Here is a 27590-nt window from a genome sequence, read left to right as displayed (position 1 = left end):
CTCATATTATAAAATGTCATTTATTCCTGTGGTAAAGCAGCATTACAAAATTAAAGCAACATAAACAAAAAAGTTATTTCACACAAAACGTGCATATACTACAAATTCTTATACAGGTTCTCCAACATCCTTAAACTAGAGAAACACTTGACTGACCTTAAACCTAGTGTAGCTGCACACCTCCGTGTGATGCATAAGACGTTTGTTCATCATGTGTGATTATCTCCTAGTTCTCACTTCACAAAACTCATTTGGAAGTGTTTTGTCTTCATTGCATGTCTGAGTGCATTAAATCTCACGTGCAGCGGCCTGCTGAGGCTGTTTTGCTCAGAGTTGGCACCGAGCAATGATTGATTACGGCAGCGTCTCCATTAGGCAGAAAAACCACAGACTTACAGCCGAATCCCATAATTCATCCTCATAATTAACACCGGGCACACATGGCTCCTGGAGTGCAGCGTACAGCAGACAAGAGTAAACGTGAGCCAGCCTGCTTTACGCAACAAATATGCAAATAAACAAATATTTCAAAAGCTTCAACGGTCTTTGAACACTAGAACTCAAAAAGACAAAAGCAAAATGCAGTTTATTAGGAATCAGCATTTTTAAGACGCATGACAGTAGATTCTCCCATCATTCGAAAAACAATTGCATATTCTCATTTGGTTTTTCAGATGCCCATATTGTGGTTTCTTTAACTTTGGGAGCAAACTGACCCTAAACAACCAACATTGACAATATAAGTGTTTTCTTTTGTTACAACTGATTTAAGTGACACTATTGGCACAGAGCATTAGAATTATTCCGGAAGATTGGCGTGACCACAAATCTCCAAATTAATGTCAGTCATGGTGGCACAATCAAAACTCAAATGATACGTCACACATGCAAATTAATCAATACTGGCATTGTGGTTAGACTGTTAATATATTTTTGGACCATTATTGAACTCCCATTGTCTTGTATGGCTAGTATTAAGGTTAAAAAGGCACTACAGGTATCATACGGCAATTTTTCACAACAAAAACAAAAAATATAAAAAATATTGCATTGATAGGCTTGCTTTTCTGACTTTGTATTGTTTGATCACACGCAGCTAGAGGTACGATTATAGACACATTCGGTATGATAAACGACACTGGTCACTCGATCACTCAACTGTCCATAGATCGTCAGCTAGGAGTCGCTGACCTGCACGAAACAGCTAAGCTGTGGGACAAATCGACTTGCCAAACGGTCTTTCAGGGTTTAAATGAAACAAAAATTCTACATCAGTCATCTGAGCTTATAAATAGAGAACTCTACATTCAATATCACTTTCTTTTTTTTTTCTCTAAATCATTATTTCGCTCTTTTCTCCTACTTTCATTGACAAAAGAAAAAAACTAACTGAACATGCAATCCAATCTAACTGTTTGTAAAGACAATGTTTTAGCTGATTGTCTCAATCGTGGAATTTCCTCCTCTATTGACTGACCGGTAATTCAAGACGGAGTAAAGATAACACTTGGCAATCAAAAGAGTTCAAAGTCAGCATGAAGCTTCACAGACACTCTGGGATAGTCTTGAGTTACTGCTCAGATGCAAGGACAGGTATCATTTCAACCCCATGTCCATCTTAAACTTCCAGTGCAATAGATGTTTTCTTTGGATGAGAGGGGAAAAGGCTTGTGTAAATACACAAAATAATGAGTTCCTGCTCCTCAAGGCCTGGATGTACTTGGTGTGACTGGAATGTGTACAGAAAGCCAAACCCCAGATCACAGGAGTGTCAGTGTTTGTTCACTGCCATGCTGATATCTGGGTCAGTGGCCAGGATGGAGGGGTTTCAATCCTGGTGCTTTTCGGTTAGAGGACTGTTGGGACTGGAGGTTTGTGGTGTTTTGGAGGACACAGGCCCTAGGTTTTCCACGTCAGAAGGCACACGCTGCCTGTGAGACCTCTCAAATTCTTCATCCTGGGCATAAGCATCAATCAATCAGTTTAGTTTTAAGATTTTATAGGAGTTTTTTTTTGTTGCTTTTTCTCATTTGATGCACAATGTAGACATAAACTAACTTTCAAAAGTTTGAGGTCAGTACAATTTATTGTTTTTAAAAGAAGTCCTTTATGCTCGCCAAGGCTGCATTTATTTGATCAAAAGAGTAAAAAAGTAATAGTAATATTATTACAGTTTAAAAGAACTTTTCTCACTATTAATACATTTTATGTAATTTATTCCTGTGACATTAGCCAATGATCCAGTCTTCAGAGTCACATGATCCATCAGAAATCATCCTAATATGCTGATTTGGTACTCAAGAATCATTTCTTATTATCCATGTTGAAAACATTTGTGCTACTTAATAGCATGCATTTTTTCAGGATTCTTTCAGAAAAACTGATTTGCAACAGAAATCTTCTGTAACATTATAAATGTCTTTACTGTCACTTTTGATACATTTAAAGTGTGCTCGTTGAATAAAAGCAAAATAAAAATCTTACTGGCCCCAAACAGGTCATTTAGAAATTGTCACTGTGAAGCATACATTAACATAAGTTCACCACGTTTACATTTCAATGTCTGTGTGAAGTATGCCTGTTAAAGGCACAGTAGCATTTCTACTGTAACTTCAGAGTGAAGGTGGAAGTTTTTCTAAATAAATGACTTTGATTTAGGAAACCATCACTAACATTAAAATTGGATCTAAAAGAAATAAAATTAAAATGTATGATTAGATAAGTCAAATAATGGTAAACCATAGCTGCATAATTTACTGGAATCAGAGTGCAAGGGTGAAAAAATAAGAACTGTTTTGGTGCAAGACAAGGTTGATATGATGTCCCTTTAAATCTGCATGTGTATGTGAGACTTACAGTGTCTGCGGTCAGTTCCTCCTCTGTGTGCTCACTGTAATGGTTGTAAAGCTCAATGTCTGACAGAGCGCTCTCTGCCATCTCCTCTTCATAGTCGGTGTGATAGTCCGATTCATCTGTGGGAAAGATGAAGATATTTCCGACTCATTAGCCTAATGATGTTAGTACACAAATCACACAACACTAAATGGCATCCAACTAAGCAGAAGCCAAAAACAGATCAATATGCTAGGAATTTATGCCAAAAATCCCAGAAAACAACTGCCCAATGTGCTTTTAAAAGGTACATTTATAAGGTTTAACATTGATTTACCATCTACAAGAGCTGGTTTGACTGGCTCAATCCGTGAGACGATCTCAGCCAGATCAGTGAAGGAAGCATTTGGACAGGTCACCAACTGCAGAAACAACAATAAACTGAAGTGAGGAACACGAATTACAATTCAATAGTATCACGTTCAGGTGATCCAGGCTCACATTGTTGCTCTGCGTTTTGTGGAACTCCTCTTGATGTCTGTCCTTCATCATCTTCTCCACCACACCACTCCTGCACCACACATCAAACACGGTCTTCCCATGCTGGTAGCCCACTTCCTATATGCGCACACAAACACATGAGGCCAACCAAAAACAATATAGGCGTAGAACAAAGACTGAATATTTAGAGTGTAGAAGGTAAAAAAGCAAAGGAGATAAAACTCACGCTGATCTCATCGAACTTGCCAAACTCAAGTGTACGGTATCTATCGATGGGAGGACGGATGCATTCACAGTAGTCGCTATTCTTAACGGATTCAAGCTGTCTCACTGAACACACATAAGCCAGGCGGGCCTGGATCTCAGTCATGTTCAACACCTGAAACAGTCACAACAACTTTAATTAAAAAAAAGAATAGATTTTAACATTTTCGAAAGAAAATTTAAGTGCATGTGCATGCAAAAGTGGTTGCCACAAATGTTTTCTGTGTGATTGCTAGTTAATAACATTCTAAATATGGCTCAGGTTCCCCTTTTAAAGAAAATCAATGGGATATTTTTGCCGTTTTATCATCTGTCGGGCATAATTAAAAAATCCAATAGTTTATTGTAATAACATACCTCTTGTCCATTTGCACAAGTTGCAGTATCATTCATTTGTGTCAACGTTTAATAATCATTAAAAGTTGACAATTAAGGTGCGGTCATATAAGCAAAATTTTGCAGGCAAAAAATGTCCACTGTCTATTGTTAATAGTGGAGCGATGTGTGATGCACAGCAAATGTGGCCGCACCTTTGATACAAGTACGAACAATAGTAATGGTGATGCTTGCCTTAGAAAACACAACTAATTAAGTAAACATTACACTTGGCTAATGTCTCCCTCACCTTGACTTTCACAGCCAGTGGGTTGAGCCGTTTCCATAGCAGCCACCAGCCAGAAAGGGCATCCCCGTAGTTGGTGAGGTTAGTTTCATCTTGGCTGCCTACATCGATAGCAATAACCACTTTAGCACCCATGGAGCGTGCCACATCCGCTGAAACAGGAAGAGAAGACAACACCCTCTGCAACAATGAACCTCCATTATTGCAAAAAGACCAAAATTACCCAATTCTTCAGATCTGATCAACTCAGTAGACATAGACGGCACACTCAAGTCCGCCCACAGTCTATTCACTGAATGTCAGATGCAAATTGCACACATAAATGGCTCAAAGTTTCACAGAAATTTTATTATTGGGGTTTCGATTATTTTAGAACCCTCCCCCAGACAGATCTTTCCTGTCTAAGTGGGCAGTCCTTGGCCAGAATGAGCCAAATAATCTTGGTCCAGACTTTATGCCAATAGTTAACTGACTACATTATTTGAGCAGATTTGCATCTTCAAAATAGTGTGTTTGTCATGGTATATTGGGATTTGATTGTCAGGCGCTAAAGAGGTTTTACTGTGGGGAGCTAATGTCCTACTACACACCTGGTAGGTTGTTGATGTAGCCTCCGTCCATGAGCAGGTGTCCATCTTTTGGATCACACAGTGGTGGCAGGTAACCAGAAAGAGACATGCTGGAACGCACATACCTCCACAGGGAGCCTGAGATGGAGGGACAGGAAACATCAGACATTTATCCTGGTTAAGCAGAGGCTCATAAATGGAGGTGGAGTATGTAACAGTACCGACCATCAGTGTGCACTCTCATTGTGGAGGCAGTGATGTCGGTGGTGATGTTGAAATATGGGATCCAGAGATCCTGTAAATCAAGCCAAACACATTTAAGCTGCTGAATTTGGCAGATTGTGATCCAGTGTAGGATTTTTTGAGCCAAAAAGAGCCATTTTCCTACCTCTATCTGTTTGTCCTTGAAGACTGCATTAATGCTAGAGTTAAATGAAGCACCGGAAAACATTGAAGTGATAGGGTAAGTCAAGTCAAGCACTTTCTTAAACACTGATGTCATTTCCTACAGAGGAGGAAAGGGGAACAAAGTTAGCTTTTTGTGTCTAATTTAAGTGGCTTTTAAAAGGAACACACCACTATTTTTGAAAATAGGCTCATTTTCCAACTCACCAGCAGTTGAGTTTTACCATTTTCGAATCCATTCAGCTGATCTCCAGGTCTGGCGACAGCACTTTTAGCTTAGCTTAGCATAGATCATTGAATCTGATTAGACCATTAGCATCTTGCTCAAAAATGACCAAAGAGTTTCGATATTTTTCCTATTTAAAACGTGACTCTTCTGTAGTTACATCGTGTTCTAAGACTGACGGAAAATTAAAAGTTCCTCTCATTCCGTCGTAATAATCAAGGACCTTTGCTGCCGTACCATGGGTGCAGCAGGTGCAATGATATTACGCAGCGCCTAAAAATAGTCTCCAGTTAGGTAACTTCTATCTTCAGTGTATTCCGGTTCAAATAGATACGGTTCAGGATCTGCACCAAAGTAAATAGCTTCTGAATCGTCTCTCACAAATGTCTCCATGGTTGCAAGGCAAGCTCCCTGTGCAAGCAGGTAGTCACATTATGTTGACGGAAATTAGCCTACTTTCAGGCACTGCGTAATATCATTGCACCTGCTGCACCCATGGTACGGCAGCAAAGGTCCTTGATTATTACGATGGAACGAGAGTATAGTTCCTAGCCATATCGGCCTAGAAAATCACAACCTTTCATTTTCCGTCAGTCTTAGAACACGATGTAACTACAGAAGAGTCAAGTTTTAAATAGGAAAATTATCGAAACTCTTTGATCATTTTTGAGCGAGATGCTAACGGTCCAATCAGATTCAAGTATCTATACTAAGCTGCAACTAAAAGTGCTACCGCCAGACACGAAGATCGGCTGAATGAATTCGAAAACGGTAAAACTGAACTGTTTAACTCTTGGGGAGTTGGAAAATGAGCCTGTTTTCAAAAATAGTGGTGTGTTCCTTTAAATTGGAAGAAAAATAAAAGCAACAGATTGGAATAAGTAAAAAAAGAAAAAAAAAAGAATGAAAATCAGTAGAAAAAAGGAAAGGAACCAAGAAAAGGAATAGTAAAATATGTAGAAAAAAGAATAGGAAACAGGAAAGTTTAAGAAAATTAAATAAAAATTTAAGGAAAACAAATAGGAAAATAGAAAAGGAATAGAAAAAGGAAAAGAACTAAAAAGGAATAGGAAAATAAATTAAAAAGATGTGATGAAAAGAAACGGAAAAATTCATAGAAAATATAAAAATAAAGAAATGGGCAAGCAGAAATGGGTAACAATTAAAAATTAGTAATAAAACAAAACAGTGAAAAAAGACTGGAAAAAAGGATAAAGAATAGGAAAAGGGAAAGAAAATGAAAAAGAAAAGAAAAAAGAATAGGGAAAAAATTATAAAAGGAAATTTTTTTTTTTTTTTAAAGAATATGAATGAAGAAAAGGAGGGGAAATCTGAAATGGAAAAAGGAAAAGAACAATACAACAGAAAGAAAGGAAAAAAGGATAATGAATATTGAAAAGGGAATAGAAAAACATGAAAAGAAAACGTGCTTGGTCTATATTTTTTGGTGAGCACTAGGTTGCATTTCAAAGTAGCATTTCAAGGTTCATCTAAGGATTTTGAGTGTTTTACATTAGAGTGGTTTCTCACCATTGCCCACTCTCTGGCTCTGATCTTCATTCTGCTGTAACTGCGGTCCTCTGCATACAGCGCGCCCATCATGGACCCGATAGAGGTGCCGCCCACAAGATCAATGGGGATTCCTGCCTCCCTCAGTGCTCGAATGATGCCCACCTGAGCACAGCCCCTGAAAGAAGGAAGATGTGAAGAAGGGAGTGAGGGAGTGAGGGGGCAAATAAACCCAGTGATACAAGGTCAATCGATACATAACCTTTCTCGTTCTGTTCTTATGGTCCAAAAGAATTAAAAATGGAGATCTCGAAACGAGCATTGTGTTGTTCTCTTTTTGAACAGCTCTATAGGGGTTTTCTACCCTAAAGGAAACTGGGCTAAAACTGCACGCAGAATCAATCAAAGGTTACTACACAAAGGAAAGAAGGGAGAAAATAGCAACCAACCTTTAAACACCTCCTGCCAACCACGAAAAAGACAGAATAGACAAACAGAAGCTGTCAGAAAAAATTAAATTGACAGAAAGAGAGCAACAGAGGAAAGAGGTCAAACAAAGCCTGAGAGGGGGTGGTAAAGGGCTTTTAACGGAAAATGCCACAGTAGTGCCAACAAGAGTGGGAGTGAGAAACTGCATTCAAAATAGTGGAGGTGTTTTTGTCTTCACTTTCATAGTTTTATTTTTGGTTTTTACAAGGTGTAAAAAGTGAATACCTGGCTCCTCCGCCTCCCAGCACAAGCGCAATGGCGTTGCCCGTAAGAACACGGGCCAGACGTGAGAAATCAGAGTGGCGATCGGCAGGTTTCTGGAACACACGCTGGTACATTTCTCTCTGAAAACACAACAGGAACTTAGAACAACACTATGCCAAAAATCAGAGGTTGGTTATATGAGCTTCGTCACTATGTTAAGACTGTATCTTAAGGACTAGTTTGACTCAGCAGTTAATCAATCAGCAATTGTACTCTTCAGATTCAAATTAGAACAATCTATGTATTTCAGTAACTGATTGAAGAATAACAAGTTATGAAATGTCTGAAAAGAATATAAATTATGACTTAATCTTACACTTATAGACGACTTGAAAAACTATCTAAAACTAAAAATGGCAATTACTACAGAGTCCCATTTCATAATAAACAATTATCATCATCGGTGGTGGATCCTGGCTCTGGAAATGCTCTCCATTCACCAATCTCACCAAAAAATACTGTGACCTACCGGACATATGAAATCAATCTCACATGACCTTGGTCTCGAGACAGACATTCTCAAACCATTAATAGAGCTGCCAACCCAACTTAAGGTGATAGCTACTATTGGGGGAAAAAAAATAAAAAATAAAGCATTTTTTATTATTAAGAACTTAAGCTAGAACAATGTAATTTTATTGACAACATTGTTTTGTTGTCAGTCATAAAAATTTTAATTGTCTTTGTTCCCATCTCAGCTATGAAGCAGATCGAAAAGAAGCCAGTTTTATTTCTTCAAGGTCTTTGTTAAAGATTTGTCTGTAATTGGTTCTACTTTGTGGTTTCTTTTCTTGTTATATCCTGAACAAGTCTAAGCCTTGCCATGACATAAGTCAGTGGAGCTCAAGGACACACCAGCAGCAGCTTGGGAAACTTGACTGGAATATCAAGAGTGTCTGAAATACATAGAAAGCTAAAAAATTTATAATTTAAAATGTGAGTCAATCAAGTGGGTCTGTGGAAAAATGGTGTATAAAATAAAATAAAATAAAAAGAGGTGATAGTTATTTCAGTGAACTATGATGTAAAATTGAGTGCTGCACCAATTTTGGCAGGCTCCTCCTAGAGAAGACCCTACGGGGGCAGGACAGGTGAAGGTGCCTGGAGATCCAGCTCCGCATGTTGAGCCATTCGGCTGTTCCTTTGGGAGGAGGGCCGTCCTCGCGGTGCAACAACACCAGCTGTTTCTGTGCTCTCACCGCACTCCCCTCTAACATGCGCTCCAACTGAGAGACAAAGAGACAGACAGACAAAGAGACGTCTGAATATCATCCTTTCAAAAGTAGACAACATTCTGTCCAAATGCATTATAATAATAAAATAATTTTCTTTAATGGAATGCACTGAATGCAGACCTAATCCATAAATGTAATAGAAATATATCCATTTCTTTTAGAAGGTCATTTTGTTCTAAAGAGTAATTATTGATTGGGATGGGCCGGTGTGCGTTTAAGAGAACACCCATGTCCTCTCTCAATTCTTTTCATGTGAATATAATTACTCATTTCCGACTTGTTTAAAACATCTGAGCTTTGAGTCCCTGATTCAAAGAGCAGCACTATAGGGGCCGTACCCTTTAAAGCCAGCAGGATTTATGATCAATAGGGATGTTGCTCTACCCCAGACCTCTGATCCAACTTCAAATGCACAGGTCTGACTGTCGAAACCCTGGATATCGAAAACCGCTCTCCCTCCTGCATGTAAGTGATTAATCTCTCGCTCTCTAGGAAAAGAACTGAGTAAGTCCTGCAGTTCAACTGGAGTCCCGCCAACATGGTTTATTACTGCCTGCGATCAGAGCAGTTCAGTGGTGACTTACAGTACAGAAGAGTAGGGGCCATTTTTAGCTCAGTGTGTTATGGTTCAAACAACTTAATATTTTTTGGCCTCAACCTACAAAAGTACCTGCCATCCTGAGCGAATGATAAATTACAGGCTTTGAAATCCATTTAGTTTGAGTCGGAATAGCTTTTATATTAAAAACTCTTCTTTTTCCAGTGGAAGTAGCCACAACTGTGAATCTTGGTTCGTGAAGTTTAGCACCAGTTCATGCAAGCGTTTTTCACTCTGTGATTATATAACACCATACCTCTCCCACGGCTGGGTCCTGCTCTCCCAGTCCCACGATGATGATGCAATCGGCCTGTCTGATGCAGCGCTGAGTCCATGGGGTGAGTGACACATCTGTCTGATACAGGACTATGCGGTGGATATCTTCCTGCTGACCCAGCCAACTCGACAACCTGTACTCATGCACACTGGAGTAGAGAGAGAGACTATATTTAGCTACTTCTCATGGTATCTGCAAATAAACTGATCTGTTCCCTATAGGTAACCAAATTGTTAAACTTATGCCATTTATAAACATGTCAAAGTCAAAGAGTCAGGTTAGAATTGTGTATATTCATCCAAGATTAAGTTGGATAGTGAGACTACAGACTATGACTGCAATGACTAATGTGAGATATTGATGATTCAAATAACTTTAGTTGTTTATTTATGGAATATGTGAAGAGCTGTAGGTTCCCACACCTTTTGACCAATGAATATCCATGACGCATCCAAGACTTTTAAGCATTTGTGACTACTGGTTAGAGATTTTCCAACATTTTAAGTAGATGCACTCAAATGTCGAATATATATTATACACATTTCCATTATTTTCTAGATTTTTTTTTTTACTTTTCCAATGGCTTAGAATTGTAACATTTCCTTGATTTCAGATACTATTACCTTTCTTTTTTTTTCAGATTTTTTTACGGATATACTGTACTGTATTTAAGGTTAATTGAGAAATTCTTCAAAGCATATGGAGTGTTTAGAGTGGATAGTATCCCTGTGTGTCTGTACTTTTGAACTGTTTTCACAAAAATATTAAGTAGAACAACCGTTTTTAATATTGATAATAATAATATTAATTCTTATAAATGTTTCTTAAGCACCAAATCAACATATTAGAATGATATCTGAATGATTGTGTGACACTGAAGACTGGAGTAATGCCTGCTAAAAATTCAGCTTTACTATCACAAAAAAGTAAATAAATAATATATTTAAATATATAAAATAAAAAGCAGTTATTTTCAATTGTTATTTTAAATATACATTTGAAATTTTTTTATTGTAATAATAGGCTATTTGACAATATGCATGTTGATATTTTTGATTAAATAAATGCAGTTTTGGTGAGCTTAAGAGACTTAAAAACTTAACCCCAAGTGTTGGAAATTTGGTTCATCTAACACCATGATAAATTTAACAAAGATATTGCTACAAAGAGTTTCTAGTGAGGACTAGATTTTATACAGATCTTATTTTTTGCAAAAGTGTAAGCATTACAGTCTGGAGTCCTGTTCTAGCTACTGATGAATGTGTGTCGGATCTTTGTCTCTGTGGATCTATTTCTGTTAAACTGTCCAATAAACATGTGATGGATGAGAGCTTGTCAATATTCTTGACAGAAACCAGGCCAGTATCGGCACTTAAAAGTTTTCTAAATTAAACTTAAACAGAAAACACCAAACTCAAACCACAACAGAAGCAAACATCAGCAACAGGGAGAAAGGAAGATCTCATGCTGGGTTAGAGGGACAGGACTCGTGCGGACTGTTTATTTATGGGGTTAATTGTGTTGTTCATTTCCATATCACAAAACTGCTTTCATCTCGCTCATCAAACGACTACTTTAATGGGTGTTGTTTTTCAGGCAGCCGAAACACTCTTCCTACAAATCAGCATGCATTAACAGTGAATTTACATATTCTGATAGTTGGAGTGGCCACATGTTTATATAAACTAATATTTGATGCCATATAAATATTGCAAGCTATTATCTAATGACACTTTGATGCCGTACCTGTCTAACGCAGCAGAGCCGAGGCGCTGTTTGATGATGTCACTAGTCAAGAGAAGAGTTGGGCCTGGAAAAGATAAATTTGACTTAAACCTTCTTTCCAATTGTAAACCTTCTCAACTTTTTGATATAAAGCATATATAAATACAGCATCCTCACCGATAGCTAACAGCGCATGCTGAAGTTCCAGGGTGAATGCAGTCAGAGGAACTTCCTCTGATACCGGGAGCACAGTGACGGTGGCCAGGTTTGAGGCAGGGTTCCCCGCGTCCCATTTACTGCCAGGTGTATGTAGAGCTAGACTGCGAGCTGGACGTTAAAATACAGACACAAAGCAGTTGTCATGCATTAGTCAGTCTAGAAACTTTGGCCTTTAATGCAGGAGATGAAGACAGAGCACATTTAGACACGCACACACACACCTGTCAAAGGTCCATTAACTTGCTGGAGGATCTTCTGTCCAAGCAGGTGAATAAGCCTTGTGACTACCTAATGAGATCAAATAAAGAGAACAAAACTGACTTTATACAGGTACAGAGAGCCCAGAGAAACTCTCATTACTGTAGTTTCTGGCTATAAAGCAAATGCAGTGTGGCTGACATACCTGTGGGAATTTCCTCTTGATGAAACTGAGAGCACCCTCAGGTAGTTTAGCCAGTTCTGAGTCCCGAACAGCATGAACAGTAGTTGCTCTGTTCTGATGGGTCAGAGCCTCCACCTGCACTCACACAAAATAATTGACTTTGAAGCAATTACATCAGATAAACTAAAAAAAAAACTTTGTTGTGAAGAACCTTAAAAGGGACATTTCACCCAGAAATAGGGTGGTTCATATGACTCTAGCGTTGTTATCAAATTTTAACTATTAAAAGTTGTTTGTAATAAATTTAAAATAAAACAAAGTAAAACAATAAACAGTTAAGTAGTAAAATTACTAAAACTGAAAGTCAAATTAAAATATTACGTTTTATATATAGATAAATAAAAAAATTAAAAAAATCATCAAATTACTGTTCATAGAAAACAGTTTGTAATAAAAGTGTAATAAATTAAGTAAATTAAATTACATGAAAAGCTTAAACTTAAAGAAAAATAATTAAAGAAAAATGAAAAATGTTGCCTTGGCCATTAACCACAATAAACAGTTCAGGTTGAAGTAGTAAAATTACTAAAACTGAAACAAAAATTAAATTAAAAGCTATATATAAAAAAAAAAAAAAAAAAAAAAAAACTAATATTAAAAATGAAAATTGAAAAAAAAAATACAAAAAAATAAAAGCTAGTTCAAAATATTAATAAATAATAGTATAAATAATACTAAAATAACGCTATACGATTTTTAAATTCCTAGTCATACAACTGCTTTCAGCAAGGAACAGACTGAAACTTGTTATTTCAACAAAAAAGAAAATCATACAGGTTTAATAATGAGAGAATTATCATTTATCTCCCTATCTAGACATATATTTTTGTTATTAAGACAAGATATTTTTGCTCACACAAGAGCAAATATCAGCACCAATAAAACTCCATTACGTAGATTGAGACTAAATTTGGATCTACAAATCAGGCCTTCATTCACATCACTCACATCCATGGACAATGAACCACCACTGTTCTCCCAGCAATGTAACCATGGCATCAACATGGACAGGTATTCTTAGCAGCATAGGCGTCACCAGAGACGCAAAAGGCATCAGCCAATCACAATAAAACATTATGAATGATGAGAGAGAGGTATCTCCTGGTAGATACTGAGTTTATTTTCTCTGATGCACACCTGATTAGGTGGCACAAATTTACTGAATACATCAACGCCAGTAAATGTCACCAAAGCTATTCTAGGAGATGCTGCACATAAAATAGGGCTACTTTCTATAGAGTACATATGCAGCATTATATAACATAGAACAATATCTGATTCATCTTGGAGTCATCTTAGAAAAATCAAAAGTAATGAAAGGTTATGAAACTCAAGGTACAATCATGAAAACTGATCTCGGATGCTGATTGGTCACTATACAGCTCTTTACAACCTTGATTAAATATAAATGCTTTTATGGTAATAAAGAAGCTAAATAGGAGAGCGACAGGAATAAGTTTGCTATGATGAAGTTATTGTATTACAATATATGTTGTGCAAGTGGAATAGCTCACCACTCCAATGAGATCTCCTCTACCGTACTCTCCAGTCAGCTCCTTTTTCCCATCCTCCTTCATGATGACGGAACGCAGGCGGCCGCTGAGCACTATAAAAGTACTGTCAGACTTATCACCCTGCCTGAGATAGAAAAAGAGAGAGAAAGGATGAGGTCGTTTATCATAGAAGATTTATGAAATGCTGAGGAAGCTTATCTGTCTCAACCAGAGGGGCAGAAGAGGAAAAGAAATCGCTAAGTTTATTAGATTGTATTCTGTCGAAATCTCTTACAGAGCAGGCATAGGAAAAGAGGAGAGAAAAAGATCATAACAATAGAGTTTATCTGGGAGCCCTCTCAGGAGAGCCAAAAAACTGTTATGAAGGACATTTCATATTAATATATACACTACACGGGCCAAAACTATAAGAACATGCAAATGACACACTTAGGTGCTTATCAAACGTACAATACTGTTCAAAAGGTTTATATCAGTGCTTTTTTTGGGGGGGAAAGGTCTTACATTCAGCAAGGCTGCATTAATTTGATTAAAAACAGTAAAAACACTTGTATTGCAAAATATTATTACAATAAATAAAATATATATTTTTAATATATTTTAAAATGTAACTAATTCCTGTGGGATGCAAAGCTGAATTTTTAGCAGCCATTACTCCAGTCTTCAATGTCACATGATCGTTCAGAAAGAATTTACTTGTTTTGTGGAAACAATTTTTATTTTATTTTTTTCAGGATTTTTTGATGAAAAGAAAATGAAAAAGAACATCATTTATTTGAAATAGAATTTTTTGTAACATTATAAACATCTTCACTGACTTTTGATTAATTTCATGCATCCTTGCTGAATAAAGTATTTCTTTCAAAAATGAAAAAGAAAAGAAAAATATTTGAATGATACTGTATATTTTCAAACCAAGGGAGTAAATAAAGAGTTGGTCTATAAATAAAAAAAAATATTTTAAATAAAAGTAAATAAAAATAGTAAATTAAAATTTTCCGCAACTGGATGCAGCTGAAATGGTAAAAAATGAATACCTGCTAATTAAAAGGTTACATTTGGCCAAGTAGCACACAAAGGGCCAACGCAAACTGTCCTTTGGTGTTAAAATGGTACTGTCTGGTTTTACTAAAGACGCACAGTGACAAATTTGCGCTGAAAAGGCGTGGACACAGTTATTTTTGCACCTGACTTTATTGAATATGCATTTGTAGGAGTTTCCCTTTCAGAAGCAAAAGTTATGGGAGGAGAGTATTCAAATGAATCAACGTTTGTGCTTGTCAAATTACTGGCATTTGCGCCATTATTTAACGCCCCAAAAAAGCATGTCTTCAAATATTTTGCAATACCAGCTCTATCAAAACTTCTAGCAAACTTTCTTTTCAATGTATTGTGCCTTCTTTATTTCATTATTCCTTATTTGCGACTACGCTAATTTGCGCTGCATGTGGTACATTGCGTTGGTCGATATGTAAATGAGATGTTGCGTCTGTGTTCTTTAATTTGCACATTGTTAGTAAATCAGCCACAGAAAGTTCCATGTCCATCGGCGCTGTTTTGGAATTGCGCTCTTGCGCTAATTTGCCCTGTTTAGTAAAACTGGCCCTAGGCACTTATTTATACTAATAAAGAGGTTGAAAGAAAATAAATAGGGTGAAAAATAACCAGTAAATATATGAGGAAATGAAGTGGACCTGTAGACAGCTCTGCCCGCCTCCACAGCCATCCAGTCAAGGGCAAAATCAATCTGTCTGACGAAAGTTGACATCCTTCTTACAACTGTATGAGCCACATTCAGCACCACTGTGGGCTCAGCTCGCATGATCCTGACAACACACACGTAAATATATCAACATGTCAGCCGGAGAACCATTAAAACCAGCAACCAGAGTGAGTTTATATTCATTATTTGCCTGCCAATGTCAGCAACAAGTTAAATTCGGATTAAACAGTAATATATAACTACGCATTATTCTACTATTTTTTGGGGCAGGTGATACTCATTTCACATGCACAGAAATTAACCAATTATAAAAGGAAATCATAAAGGACATAAAGGACTTATTACTTGTGGCCAGAAAGAAATTCTGATTAAATTCCTACTAATTTCCTCTGTGTTTCCTATACAGCAGTTATAATAATCTGAACAAAACTTTTCTTCAATAACTATTATGGCCATATCAATTAATGGATCATTTTACACATCAGACCATTTAAAAGTTTGGGGACAGTAAGATTTTTTTCAAAGAAGGCTATTATGCTGACAAAGGGTTTATTTTTTATTATTACAATTTTAAATAACTGTTGTCTGTTTTAATATATTTTACAGTTTATCATTTTGAATATACAAAGCTTATAAAATGATTTCCTTCAGAAATCATTTTAAAATGCTAATTTGGGGCTCAAAAACATTTCTTCTTATTGTCAGAGTTGTGCTGCTTAATAATGTATGGAAACTGCAATAAAAATTTTTTTTTTTAAAGGAATAGCATTTACTTGAAAACACCTTATTGACACCAAACTATTCAATATTAGCGTTTTGCCAGATTAGAGAGACATTAGAACATTAGAAATGTGAACTGAAAACCTACTCATAGAAGTGCGTTTTCGAGATGGACAGGAAGCTGCAGTCCCGATGTGCCCGTACGGAGAAGATAAGTGGCTCACCCGTCAATACGGCCAGCTGGCCCACCAGCTCTCCTGGGTGAGCCACAAACAGACACGTGTCTACCTCTCGATCAATCATCCTCTGGTGCACATGCAACGTGCCCGAGATCACAAACTGCACACTTACATCCTGAGGGACACACACCCACACCCAGTCAAGCAAATCATTTGGACAGAGTAACATATTAGAAATCCACTGAAATGTCTAGCTATTCTCACTGGCTAGGTTTCAAAATCTAGTGAGCTGCCAGTTTAGACAGCATTTTTGTGCATCACAGGTCGGTGACTGAAGCAAAAGTTGATGTAAAATTAGGCAACGATATTATACCCCCTTCTAAGATACCTTATTTTGAATGCATCCTTATGTAATCCTGTGTTAATGAAAAGCATTACAAATAAGTCACTATTTTGGTTAGCAAGTTGTCTGTGAACAAATATAGGCAGCAAACAGCCATTCAGCTCACTGGGTTTTTAGCCATTTCATATTCATTTTCTGTGTGATGTCTGACCTGATCTCCTTGGCGAGCTACAATAGATCCAGCTTTAACTTGATGGAGCGTTGCTCTGCCCTCCAGCAAACTGGGGTCCTGGACACACACACAGCCCAATAAAAATATTCAACACAAACACATAAATCAATCCAAACATACATAAACCATGAACTCATATCCCACTAATAGAGATGTATTTTGACCTGCAGCGGAATAATCCCCAGCAGATCCTTCTTGGCGGCCTGGAAAATGGCGCCCACTTTACTAGGAGGAACGTCGGAGTGTGGTGCATTGTCTGTGTAGTGAATCACAGAGGACGGAGCATGCTGCATGGTCACACTCTTCTTCAAAATGGACTGAAGAACACAAAACATCATCAAGATCATTTGTTTTTAATATGTGGAGATATTTAGGATGAGCGAGAGAGATGAAATGGTGGAGAAAAAAAACCTTGTGAATGACAGAACTGGATGGAGGGTCATCTATGGTGACTCGGGCCCGTTCATAAGCCATGTTCAGGTCATTTCCTGCCACTCCTGCAAATAAACACATCGAAACCAGATCTAGTTTGCAGAGTTTAGTACTAGAGGTGTCATTTCTGTGTGAAGCGAATAAGAGTGGATATACAAATGCTAGGTTATCTGTTACCTGAGCTCTCTACAGGCATTGAGACCGAGCGAGACCGTCGCACGACTGTGGACGTGTTTTCATATGAAACAGCTTGCCCTCCATCTAGGTGATGAGACATTTATATCACCCTCAATACAGCCATGAACAATATTCCTGTAAATCTGTATTTTTGTGAAAAAAGCTCCTTCTGACTTCAGGAAAACTTCAAGCAAAATCTGACAAAAACACTAGAAGCAAAAATATTAATAAAGTCAATATCACAAATGCAAAGTTTTGTTTTGTGTACATTTGTGTAATGTATTTGAATGTCTCTTATGCTCACCAAGACTGCATTTATTTGATAAAAAAAAAACACAGCAAAAACAGTAATAATGTGAAATATTATTGTAAAAAACACAAAATAAAGTAAAACAATTGCTTATTTGCTTATATCTTAATTGCTTATACTTATTCTAATATGCGGATTTAGTGCTGAAGAAACATTTATGGAGGATTTATGAAGGATTTATTAAAGAATTAAATTAAATTTGAATATATATGCATGTATGCACAGACATGCTTTTTGTGAACTATTTGGACTGCATTCATTGCAAAGAACAAACTCAAAAGAATACCGGTAGATAAAAAACAAACATGTACCTGAATCTGTCAAGTTCTCTCTGGATCCCTGCAGGTGCTCGTCTTCTGTTTGTGTTTGTAAGGGGGGTCTGCGTGGGACTCTGCTGGGACTCCCCTCAGTGAGCACACTGTTGACCGCAGACAGCGGCACTGCTTGTCTCTCCTATACACACACACACACAACACACACACACAATCTTAAGAATAGACAAGCATCTATGACACAGAAAACTATTTTACTGGTCTAAAGTAACAGCCAATGACTGCCTGATGTCTTTCTCCATAGAAAGATCAACTCAATAAACAACTTTGAACTAGTTAAAAACCATAGACTCTTAATTACTCATAATAATGATTTGTGGGTCATTGAAGTGATGATTAATTTTTGTGTCTAGGTTGATGATTTTTTTTTATTATTATTTTAGAAACTTGTAATTATTGACTAATCCAAAATGACCAAACGGTATCTAAAAATACCATAAAAGAATCATTTAATTGGTTTAAATGACTTTGGCACTATATTTCAAGTCTTCTAAAGCCATACAAAACTTGACTTAAATTGAAGTCATATCTTTTGTTGAATATACTTAAAAAGGTTCAAAACTGTATGAAACAAACAGGAACATAACATAGCTTTTCTAATCTTTTTGTATTCTATCGGTTTTCTTTTTATTTACTATGTAATTTAAAAAAAACCTTGCTATGTGTACTGCATTAGGCTAACTGAGAATTGAGAACTGAGAAATTCCATTGTCCTCATTTGGAAGTCGCTTTGGATAAAAGTGTCTGCTAAATGAATAAATATAAACGTAAATGTAAACATAACTATAATATTTAAAAAAAATAATAATAATATTAGATTTTTCCTTTTCGACATCCTTATTTACCATTACACTTAAACTCGTCACTTGTTTTTTTGGAAAAACAGAACCCAGGTAAGCAGAACATCACAAAACGATAAATGTGAGAATTGCACTGAGTTTATGCTGTGTTGTCACGTAACCTTGCCTGCTGTTGGGACTAAATTGTATTTATAGCCGATGGGAGAGCGCTCAAATTCACAGAGCAAGCCAAAAGTACTTCTTAAATCAAAACAGAAAACAACTCCCTCGGCCTGTCTGCACTATGAGGGGAGAGTTACGTGCGTGTAGGGTTGTGCTGTGACATGCAGTGATGGCTGATGGGAGATTTCCACCCAGAGGGTGTTAAAGTCAGTGTCCTTTAAATGAAAGCCGTGGTCTTATGATCCATGTTATTCAATCTAGCTGAGTTTTACAGCTCCAGCGCAGGAGTGATTATGCCAATGGGGGTTAACGTAGCATGAAATAACACAGAGTGTGTGTGTGAGGAAAGCACATATTTTAGAAGAGATGGAGTGCGTGTGTGTGTGATCCTAAAAGTAATAATGCTGAGATGTACGTGTGTACTCCTCCTCCAACCTGATTGAAAAGCTCTGTCGTCAGTCCCAGGTAGTTGTGAAGCGCCAGGAAAGTGACTCTTTGCAGACGCACCATGATTATCTAAACAGACACAAACAAGCCACAAATTAACACTGTCATTCATCTAAATTACTATGCTTATTCTGTAAATAACAGTTTGCAGTCTGACAAATAAAATGCCAGTGTCTATGTAGTAAAATGAGACGTATCATGAAAAAACAGGACTTTTTTGCTCTTTTGAACTAAAGATGTTTGATATGTAGACACATAGTCTAACTTTTCACATTACTATGTACTCTGCACAGCCAGACCACTGAAGAATGTAAAACATACAAAAATTGTCACTTTAACTGCATCAGTAACATTCAACATTTCATATTATAAATAATATTAGTTTTTATTTACCTGTATCGGGCAATATTGGATGTTCGTGCAAATTTCCTTCAGTTTAACATTTAGATGACCTTTTCAGTCATCTAACACTTGTTAAAACTTTAAAAGCACTACTAATTTAATAATACTTTTAAATGCAATCTTCAGATAATATAAAAAAAAATACATTTTTCGTACTATATATTATATAAACGTTGTGATGCCTAAATTGATGTGTAACATTTAAAATGACTTTATGACCACCATTTTAGCTTTTAATGTTTTCTTTAGATTTTAGTTTAATTGTACAGAACTTTAATTGTAATATTACTATCACCAATGTTAATGATGATAATAATAATAATAATAATAATAATAATAATAATAATAACAACAACAACAATATTATTTATATGTAGTACTATTGAATCTTAATATAGGCTATATAACATCTATTAGTCTTAAAATGAAAACAATTATTTGGCTTAATTTTTCAATTTTTTTTTGGAGCCCTAGTTTTCAGTTACTTTGCCGCCCTGAAAAACTACGGCGTGTATTTTGCTTTCATATAGAGCTATAAAGATACCTTTGTGAACTTTAAAAGTGGACCTTCTAGGAAAAGAAACATGATTTAAAATAAAAGCGTATGGCCCATTATTACAGTGTGGTTGAGACAGATGTTCAGTAAGACAGAGGTCACATTGATACAGATCCAGCCATGCGAGAGTTCAAGCCCCTCTGTACCTGTATGACTCTCACTAGAGTCTCTGGGTATTTCTCAAACACTGACTGGAAAGCTGAGGCAGGCAGACGCAATATGGTAGACCTGACCGCTGCACGAGCAGACACAGTTTTATAGGGAGCAGGATAACCCTGGAGGAAAAGGGAAGATCCAAAATGAATCTCAGTACACTGGAGCTGATAAGTCGTCAGGAAGGCAGACAGAAAACTTACTGTAATGATGTCTAGAATGCTGAGCAGACTGTGAACACTGTCCCCAGGCAACACGTCCTTCACCACAGGCTCTGTGCCATCCTAAAAGACACATTCAGAAAGATAATATAATAACTTTAGGGGAGGGCACTAAGTTTAATTACTCATTTGCCATTTAGCTGACACTTCTTATTCAAAGTGACCTACAGGGAATTTATTGCAGGGACACACCAGGTGACGTAACCAGAGGTTAATCAAGGAAATGATGGTGATTGTTCATAAATCATTTGCTGTGGGGTTCGAACCCATAACATTTCCATTTTCCAAGATACTGAACCCAACAAAGCACTATTTTATTAGTTTCCTTTTCACACTTAAAATGGTACACTCACAGCCTTTTTAAACCTGTGTTTATAAACAAACTAAATATATATTAAGTATGTGAGTGTGTGATATATGTATACTGTATATATAACAAACTGAGACAGACTAAATCCAGAAGAACTGTGGCAACGTCTCCAAGTTGCTTCAAGAAACCTACCTGCAAAGCTACAGTACTGTTAAAAGTTTTAGGCACTTGTGTAAAAATGCTGTAAAATGAGGATGCTGTCAAAAATAATGTCTATCAATTAACTAAATTAATTGATAAACTAAATTAAAATCAACATTTGGTGTGACCAAATGTGACCTTCAGTTTTCCAGGTAGCTTTGCAGGTAGGTTTCTTGAAGCATCTTGGAGACGTTGCCACAGTTCTTCTGGATTTAGTCTGTCTCAGTTTGTTCGGTTTCTTCATGTCATTCCCAAAAGACCGGATGATGATGAGATCAGATCTCTGTGTGGATCACTGGCTGTTGTCAGACTCCTTGTGCAAACAAAAATCTCACTGGATTATTACATTTAATGGCAAAATGAATGTTTGGAAATGTAAACTAATATTTCCTACTGACACACAACAGCAAGATAGAAATAACGGACGTAAAACCATTTTTTAACTGGTGAAAACACTAGTGTTCTAATAATTGTGTGTATGGTGGTGTTTGTTTCTTTTTTTATTGTTTACCCAACGAAACATGAGGACAAATATTTAAAATAAATTTTATATAAAGTCACTTTTAATAAATGTATATAATTTAATTGATAATAATATTATATTTTTTTTTATTTAAAAACATGTATATATTAGGTATGGTTTGTTGTCCAGGGCCCTTTCTAAAACATAATTATAATATTATATATACACATATATACATACAGTCATGGCCAAAAATATCAGCACCCTTGGTAAATATGATCAAAGATGGCTGTGAAAATTAATCTGCATTGTTAATCCTTTTGATCTTTTATTAAAAAAAATAAAATAATAATCTTTCATTGGATAATAAGAATTTAAAATGGGGGGAAATATCACTATGAAATAAATGTTTTTCTCAAATACACGTTGGACACAATTATTGGCACCCCTAAAAATTCTTAGGAGTAAAATATCTCTGAAGTATATTCTCATTCATATTCACAATTTTGAGCACTCCAGGGTGATTATGAACATGAAATCATCCAGCCATGGATGATGAAACTGCCTGGAAGAGGACGTGTGTATATATCGTCCTAATGCACGGTGAGAAGGAGAGTTTGAGTGGCTAAAGACTCCAAGGACCACAGCTAGAGAATTGCAGAAAACAGTTGAGTCTCGGGATCAGAAAGCCTTAAAAAAAAAAATAATAATAATAATAATTGTCAAACAGCACCTACATCACCACATGTTGTTTGGGAGGGTTTCAAGAAAAATTCTCCTAGCTCATCCAAAAACAAACTCCAGCATATTCAGTTATCAGAAATGACTGGAACTTCAAATGGGACTGACTTCTATGGTCAGATGAAACTTTTTAGCAGCAAACATTCAAGATGGGTTTGGTGAACACAGGGATAAAAAGTACCCCATGTGTACAATGAAATATACTGCTGTATTTTTTATGTTGTTGGCCTATATTTCTGCTGGAGGTCCTGGACATCTTGTTTAGACAGGTGGCATCATGGACTCTATCAAATACCAACAAATAAAAAAATCAATAAGTGACTGACTCTGTTAGAAATCTTATAATGTTTGGATAATGCCATGTTTGGATCTTCCAACTGGAAAATAATCCAAACACAAACCTCAAAAACAACACAAAAATGGGTCACTGAGCACAAAACCAAGCTTCTGCTGGCCATTCCAGTCCTCTGACCTGAAACCTGTAGAAAATGAGTGAAGTGAACTGAAGAGAAGAAGCACCGTCATGGAGCTGTGAATCTGAAGGATCTGGAGTGATTCTGGATCAAGGAACTGATCTCTTGACAAGTGTTCCTCATCAGGCATAATAGGAGAAAATAGGAGCTGTTAAACTGGCAAATGGAGGTTTAAAAAAGTGTATTAGAGAAAAACATTTATTTCATAATGATAATTCCCCCCCCCCCCCATTTAAAATTCTTATTATCCAATGAAAGGTTATATTTTTGTGAATTTTTTAAATAAAAGAAAAGATCAAAGGATTAACAATGCAGATTCATTTTCACAGCCTTCTTTGATCATATTTACCAAGGGTGCCGATATTTTTGGCCATGACTATATACGCATTTATTCAGTACAAAAGTAGTGTTCACAAAACATTTCTTAACCTAGGGTTAACTGAGATTAACTAATAAATTAACCTATAGTAAAGCGTAGTGCACAAATTTTCATGTGTATGAGGTTGATGAGTGAGTCAACTGACATCCTCTAAACAACTGCTGTAATGATGGATTACTTCTAACATTTCTTCTAAAGCTCATCCTTACAAACTCATGAATGCAAAGCTCCAGCCTTCCATCCTGAACCACATAAATGCTGTCGTCATCATCCCCGGGCTTGAACAGCCCCTCTCCCTCCTGCAGCTGCACAAACACCATGTGCCGACACAGCTCCAAAAACAAAGGCTTCTCAAAATGACCAAGTACCCTGAAACGGATCAACATTCGACTTTAGATGAACACCAGGCATTCCATTAGACTGAAAAAGTATCATGCGATTTGTATGCAGTTCAGCTGTGATCATGTGACCCCACAGGGTCAGAGTTGTTCACCTGACGTTCTTGAGCATGTAGAGCACCTCTGAGGGCAGGTTTGAGTTCTGCACGTCAAATTCAGTGAGATCTGCCTCCAGGAGAGAGGGAGGGGGTTCTTTGGGCTGCAAAGTGGGCGGCTCCTTCCTGATCCGCAGGATCCTGCAAGACATCATAGCAGGAGTAAAACAAGAAGCACTGATCAGACAGCTCCTGACTTAAACTGTGTGGGAGATAAAACGAAATGCCATATGTTCTGTAAAAATTAGGTATGTGAGAAGCTAAACATACCTGCGTGCTATACTAAGAACTTTAGGCCTCTTCCGAGAGCGCTGTTTAGACACCAAAGAGGAGGATGGTGTCGAGGACAAGGTTTGGACCTGAAAGATAGAAATAGAAAAATGAAGTGGAGGATGGAGAGCAAATAAAAATATCAGGCTGTTAGTCATACAGGTGCCACACATACAAGGCAGCCATATGCCACTTAGCACACTCTATGCTGCCCTCCAGTGGAGGAAGACTGAAGTTTCAGCTGATGTCAGTTTTAATTACACCTATAAATGAGTACTTCGGTGAGTCTCTACAGAGTCAGAGTCTGAACACTGAACAGACTGCTGTGAATGTGATTATTAATCACCAGCTAAAACAGGGTGCAAATCACAGGTAAGGAAATTTATTTCAGTGAGACGTGACCCACCTTTCTCATGATTTTCCTGCCGTAAAAGAGCACTTTATCTCTTTTTCTGAAACGATAGCGAGGAACACCAGCCTGTTGATCTTAAAATACACATAAGCAAATGCATAAAGAATAGTAGTACACTAGACATACACTACCATTCAAAAGTTTGGTGGTCAGTGACATTTTTGTAAAGAAATTAACTATTATTTAGCACAACCATTTTTCAAAATTGATAATTATACAATATAGAAATAAACTGCATTTTAATGGAGTAATGGCTGGTGAAAATTCAACTTTACCCTTTACCAGGAATAAATTATATTTTAATTGTAATAATATTCCACAATATTACTGTTTTCACTGTATTTTTGATTAAATAAAATGCAAACTTGTTGAGCATCTTTCAAAATAAAGTAAAATAAAAATTTTACTGACCCCAACATTTTTAACGGTATGACCATAAGACACTTACTCAAGTATTAGAACTGAGCAGCAACGTAAAAAAACATGATGCTCAAACCAGTATGCAGTTCTTTAGACTTAAACCCCAATAACAGTGTGAAAGAATCTGTTTTGGGCACAGAAGTGACACATACTTGCCAGTTTATATCTGCGGTAGATGAAAAGCACAGAGATTCCTATTAGACACATAGCCACCACGGCACCGATCAATACACCCGTCAGCTGGAGCAGACAAAAGTCAGAAATGTAAGATAAGGGAATTTATCTGATATTACAGGAAAACTGACAAATATCATCCTCTACTACTGGACTTTTGATTTCACTTACATCAAAATATTTCGTTTTATAATAGTTTTCAGTAACAGAGCAAATAATATAGTCAAAAATGCTGCCAGAAATAGTCATCTCATTAAAATGGGTGTATCGTTCAACCCAAACATGATTAAACGTCTGTAACTTGCTACGTAATCTGTACAGCTGATCTGAGCCAGTCCGATTCAGTCCCCGTAAACTGGAAACTAATGTGGGAAAAGACAGCTTTCCAGAGTAAAGGCCTATTATTCACACCAAGAACGATAACAACATGGTTTTAAAAACGGTTCTAAATTTAAAAGGACAGCAGAGTATACTATAAACAATCTAGTTGGAATCACTGCCAAATCTTTTAACTGCTTAAAGAAAAAAACATTGACAGCCATTCAGAATCCACCTGACTTTAAAGCGCTTGAGCATTTAAATCGGCAGACGACAAGACTGCAGCATTTTTCTATTATTCATGGTGTGAATAGTTATTCATCCAAAAATGAAAATTCTGTCATTAATTACTCACCCTCATGTTGTTCCTAACCTGTAAGACCTAAAAATCATCTTCAGAACCCAATTTAAGATATTTTTGATGAAATCCGAGAGCTTTCTGATCCTCCATAGACAGCAAGGGTACTACCACGGTCGAGGCACAGAAAAGTAGTAAGGACAGTGGTAAAATAGTCCTTGTGACATCAGTGGTTAAACCGTAATTTTATGAAGCTATGAGAACAGTTTTCGATTTCTTCTCTTCCAAGTCAGTAAGCTGCCATTCACAAGAGTACCACAACGCATGCCTCCTTGCTGTCTATGGAGGATAAGAAAGCTCACAGATTTCATCAAAAATATAATTTAATTGTGTTCTGAAGATGAATGAAGGTCTTATGGGTATGGAACGACAGGAGGGTGAGAGAATTTTCATTTTTGAGTGAACTATCCCTTTAATTCAGAGAACACATTGGCGAGTTTCTGTACCATGGTGGTCTGCATCCTCTCCTCCACAAACTGCTGCAGGCGGGAACGAATTTCACCCCCAATAGCCTGAGGAAATACACACCAATATAAACAGTCAGACTCACTCACAATTATGTCTACGTCTTGGATAAAACACCCTTTTATATTTGTATTTATAATTTATTTACATTTGCTCCACAGAACAATACAATTTAATTAAAAAAATAAATAAAAATCAGCTCATGTGGGGTTTCTTTGAAATCATGTTTATTTTTTAATTCAGACTTAAGAGGACGGTGCTTGCTCAGCTGCTTCCTTGCGTCTTGCACAAAAACACTTCCCTTTACAAAATAAGGGATCTGTCTGTTCAACCACTAATCCAACATTCCTCCTGAAAATACCGTCATTACTTATCCTCATGTCAAACCTGTTTGTTGTCATTTTTCGAACACCATACTGTACATTTTTAATTAACAGTGAGTGGACAAACAATCAGCAAAGTATGTGAACTGATAATGATTGACTCAAATGCATAACAACACAGCTGCATCAAAAATTACATAAATTTGAGACAGTGAGATACTTACAGGATACATGCACTGATCTTCATTCTTATTCTCACTCGCTCCCATTTCTAAAAACACAAAATCACTCAGTTTACGGAGAATGCATTTAGTTATGTTTAAAACATGACCCTTTTTTTGAATGACAGGTTGAGAGCAAGACAACAGTCAAAAGTCTGAATTTTTCTGTTATTAAAGCGTTGACAGACGAACGTCTGTTTATGTTGCGCTTAATCCTATGGATAATCAAGCATGCTAGGTAAATATGAAGCTGTGTTTGTGTTGTCATTGAAGCAGGGATGATGACATGCATGTGTGTTGTTATGGGCGTTACGGATATGTAAAGTGTAAACAACAACGTCAACTTATAGAAACAGTTGAATTCTGACTTAGACTCGTTGCACAAAAATAACAATAAAACGCACATATCTATCAAAAACGCCTCTTTAGCGGGTGGTTTATAGGTGTAAGTGTAGTATGCTAATTAGCTAGCATACAGTAGCTTACTTACTAAAGACAGCGAAATTGAAGACCGGTCCTGAATAATCCCGTTTGAAACTGTTATTCATGCCACAACTGCTGGCTGGCTCGCTTGCTTGTCATTTCCACACAAATTTCACTGCATTGTAAACTTTTACAGCTCTTTTTTCGCCCCATGAAATCAAATCTCTCCTGTTGCCTTGACAGTCCTTCACGTGGCAGTGATATGC

General features: G+C 36.8%; 1 protein-coding gene across 2 annotated transcripts; it reads right to left on the bottom strand.

Moving 5' to 3' along the window:
* LOC306862737 (patatin-like phospholipase domain-containing protein 7) lies at nucleotides 1–27590 on the bottom strand. Of its 2 annotated transcripts, none has more exons than XM_079405685.1 (36): nucleotides 27392–27590; nucleotides 26905–26951; nucleotides 26339–26404; nucleotides 25195–25282; nucleotides 24617–24696; nucleotides 24211–24299; nucleotides 23941–24081; nucleotides 23657–23816; nucleotides 20863–20943; nucleotides 20653–20781; nucleotides 19537–19617; nucleotides 18119–18260; nucleotides 17498–17581; nucleotides 17300–17385; nucleotides 17053–17205; nucleotides 16868–16945; nucleotides 16283–16488; nucleotides 15386–15517; nucleotides 13692–13815; nucleotides 12139–12252; nucleotides 11957–12023; nucleotides 11694–11843; nucleotides 11538–11601; nucleotides 9771–9939; nucleotides 8725–8907; nucleotides 7643–7761; nucleotides 6950–7106; nucleotides 5177–5293; nucleotides 5014–5083; nucleotides 4810–4926; nucleotides 4223–4371; nucleotides 3560–3712; nucleotides 3334–3450; nucleotides 3170–3254; nucleotides 2857–2972; nucleotides 1–1957 (listed from the first exon to the last, which is right to left on the bottom strand). In XM_079405685.1, exons 1-36 carry the CDS (start codon nucleotides 27447–27449, stop codon nucleotides 1829–1831), a joined length of 4101 nt encoding a protein of 1366 aa, XP_079261811.1. In that variant the 5' UTR covers nucleotides 27450–27590; the 3' UTR covers nucleotides 1–1828. The 2 variants fall into 2 exon arrangements, 1 of the variants encoding a protein (XP_079261811.1); XR_013783603.1 differs by having other exon boundaries at nucleotides 1068–1957; nucleotides 4223–4399; nucleotides 27392–27583.

This window comes from Barbus barbus, assembly GCF_936440315.1.
Source record: "Barbus barbus genome assembly, chromosome: 43".
Lineage (NCBI taxonomy): Eukaryota > Metazoa > Chordata > Actinopteri > Cypriniformes > Cyprinidae > Barbus > Barbus barbus.
This window is presented reverse-complemented; position numbering and strand designations above follow the sequence as displayed.

Coding starts and splice junctions, on each gene's coding strand:
- LOC306862737 (XM_079405685.1), bottom strand. CDS start 27,449: ATGAATAACAGTTTCAAACGGGATTATTCAGGACCGGTCTTCAATTTC. Junction 15,518..16,282: donor TCGAAAACGCACTTCTATGA/GTAGGTTTTCAG, acceptor GTGTGTTGTCAG/GATCATGCGAGCTGAGCCCA. Junction 3,451..3,559: donor GCAAGTTCGATGAGATCAGC/GTGAGTTTTATC, acceptor GTGCGCATATAG/GAAGTGGGCTACCAGCATGG.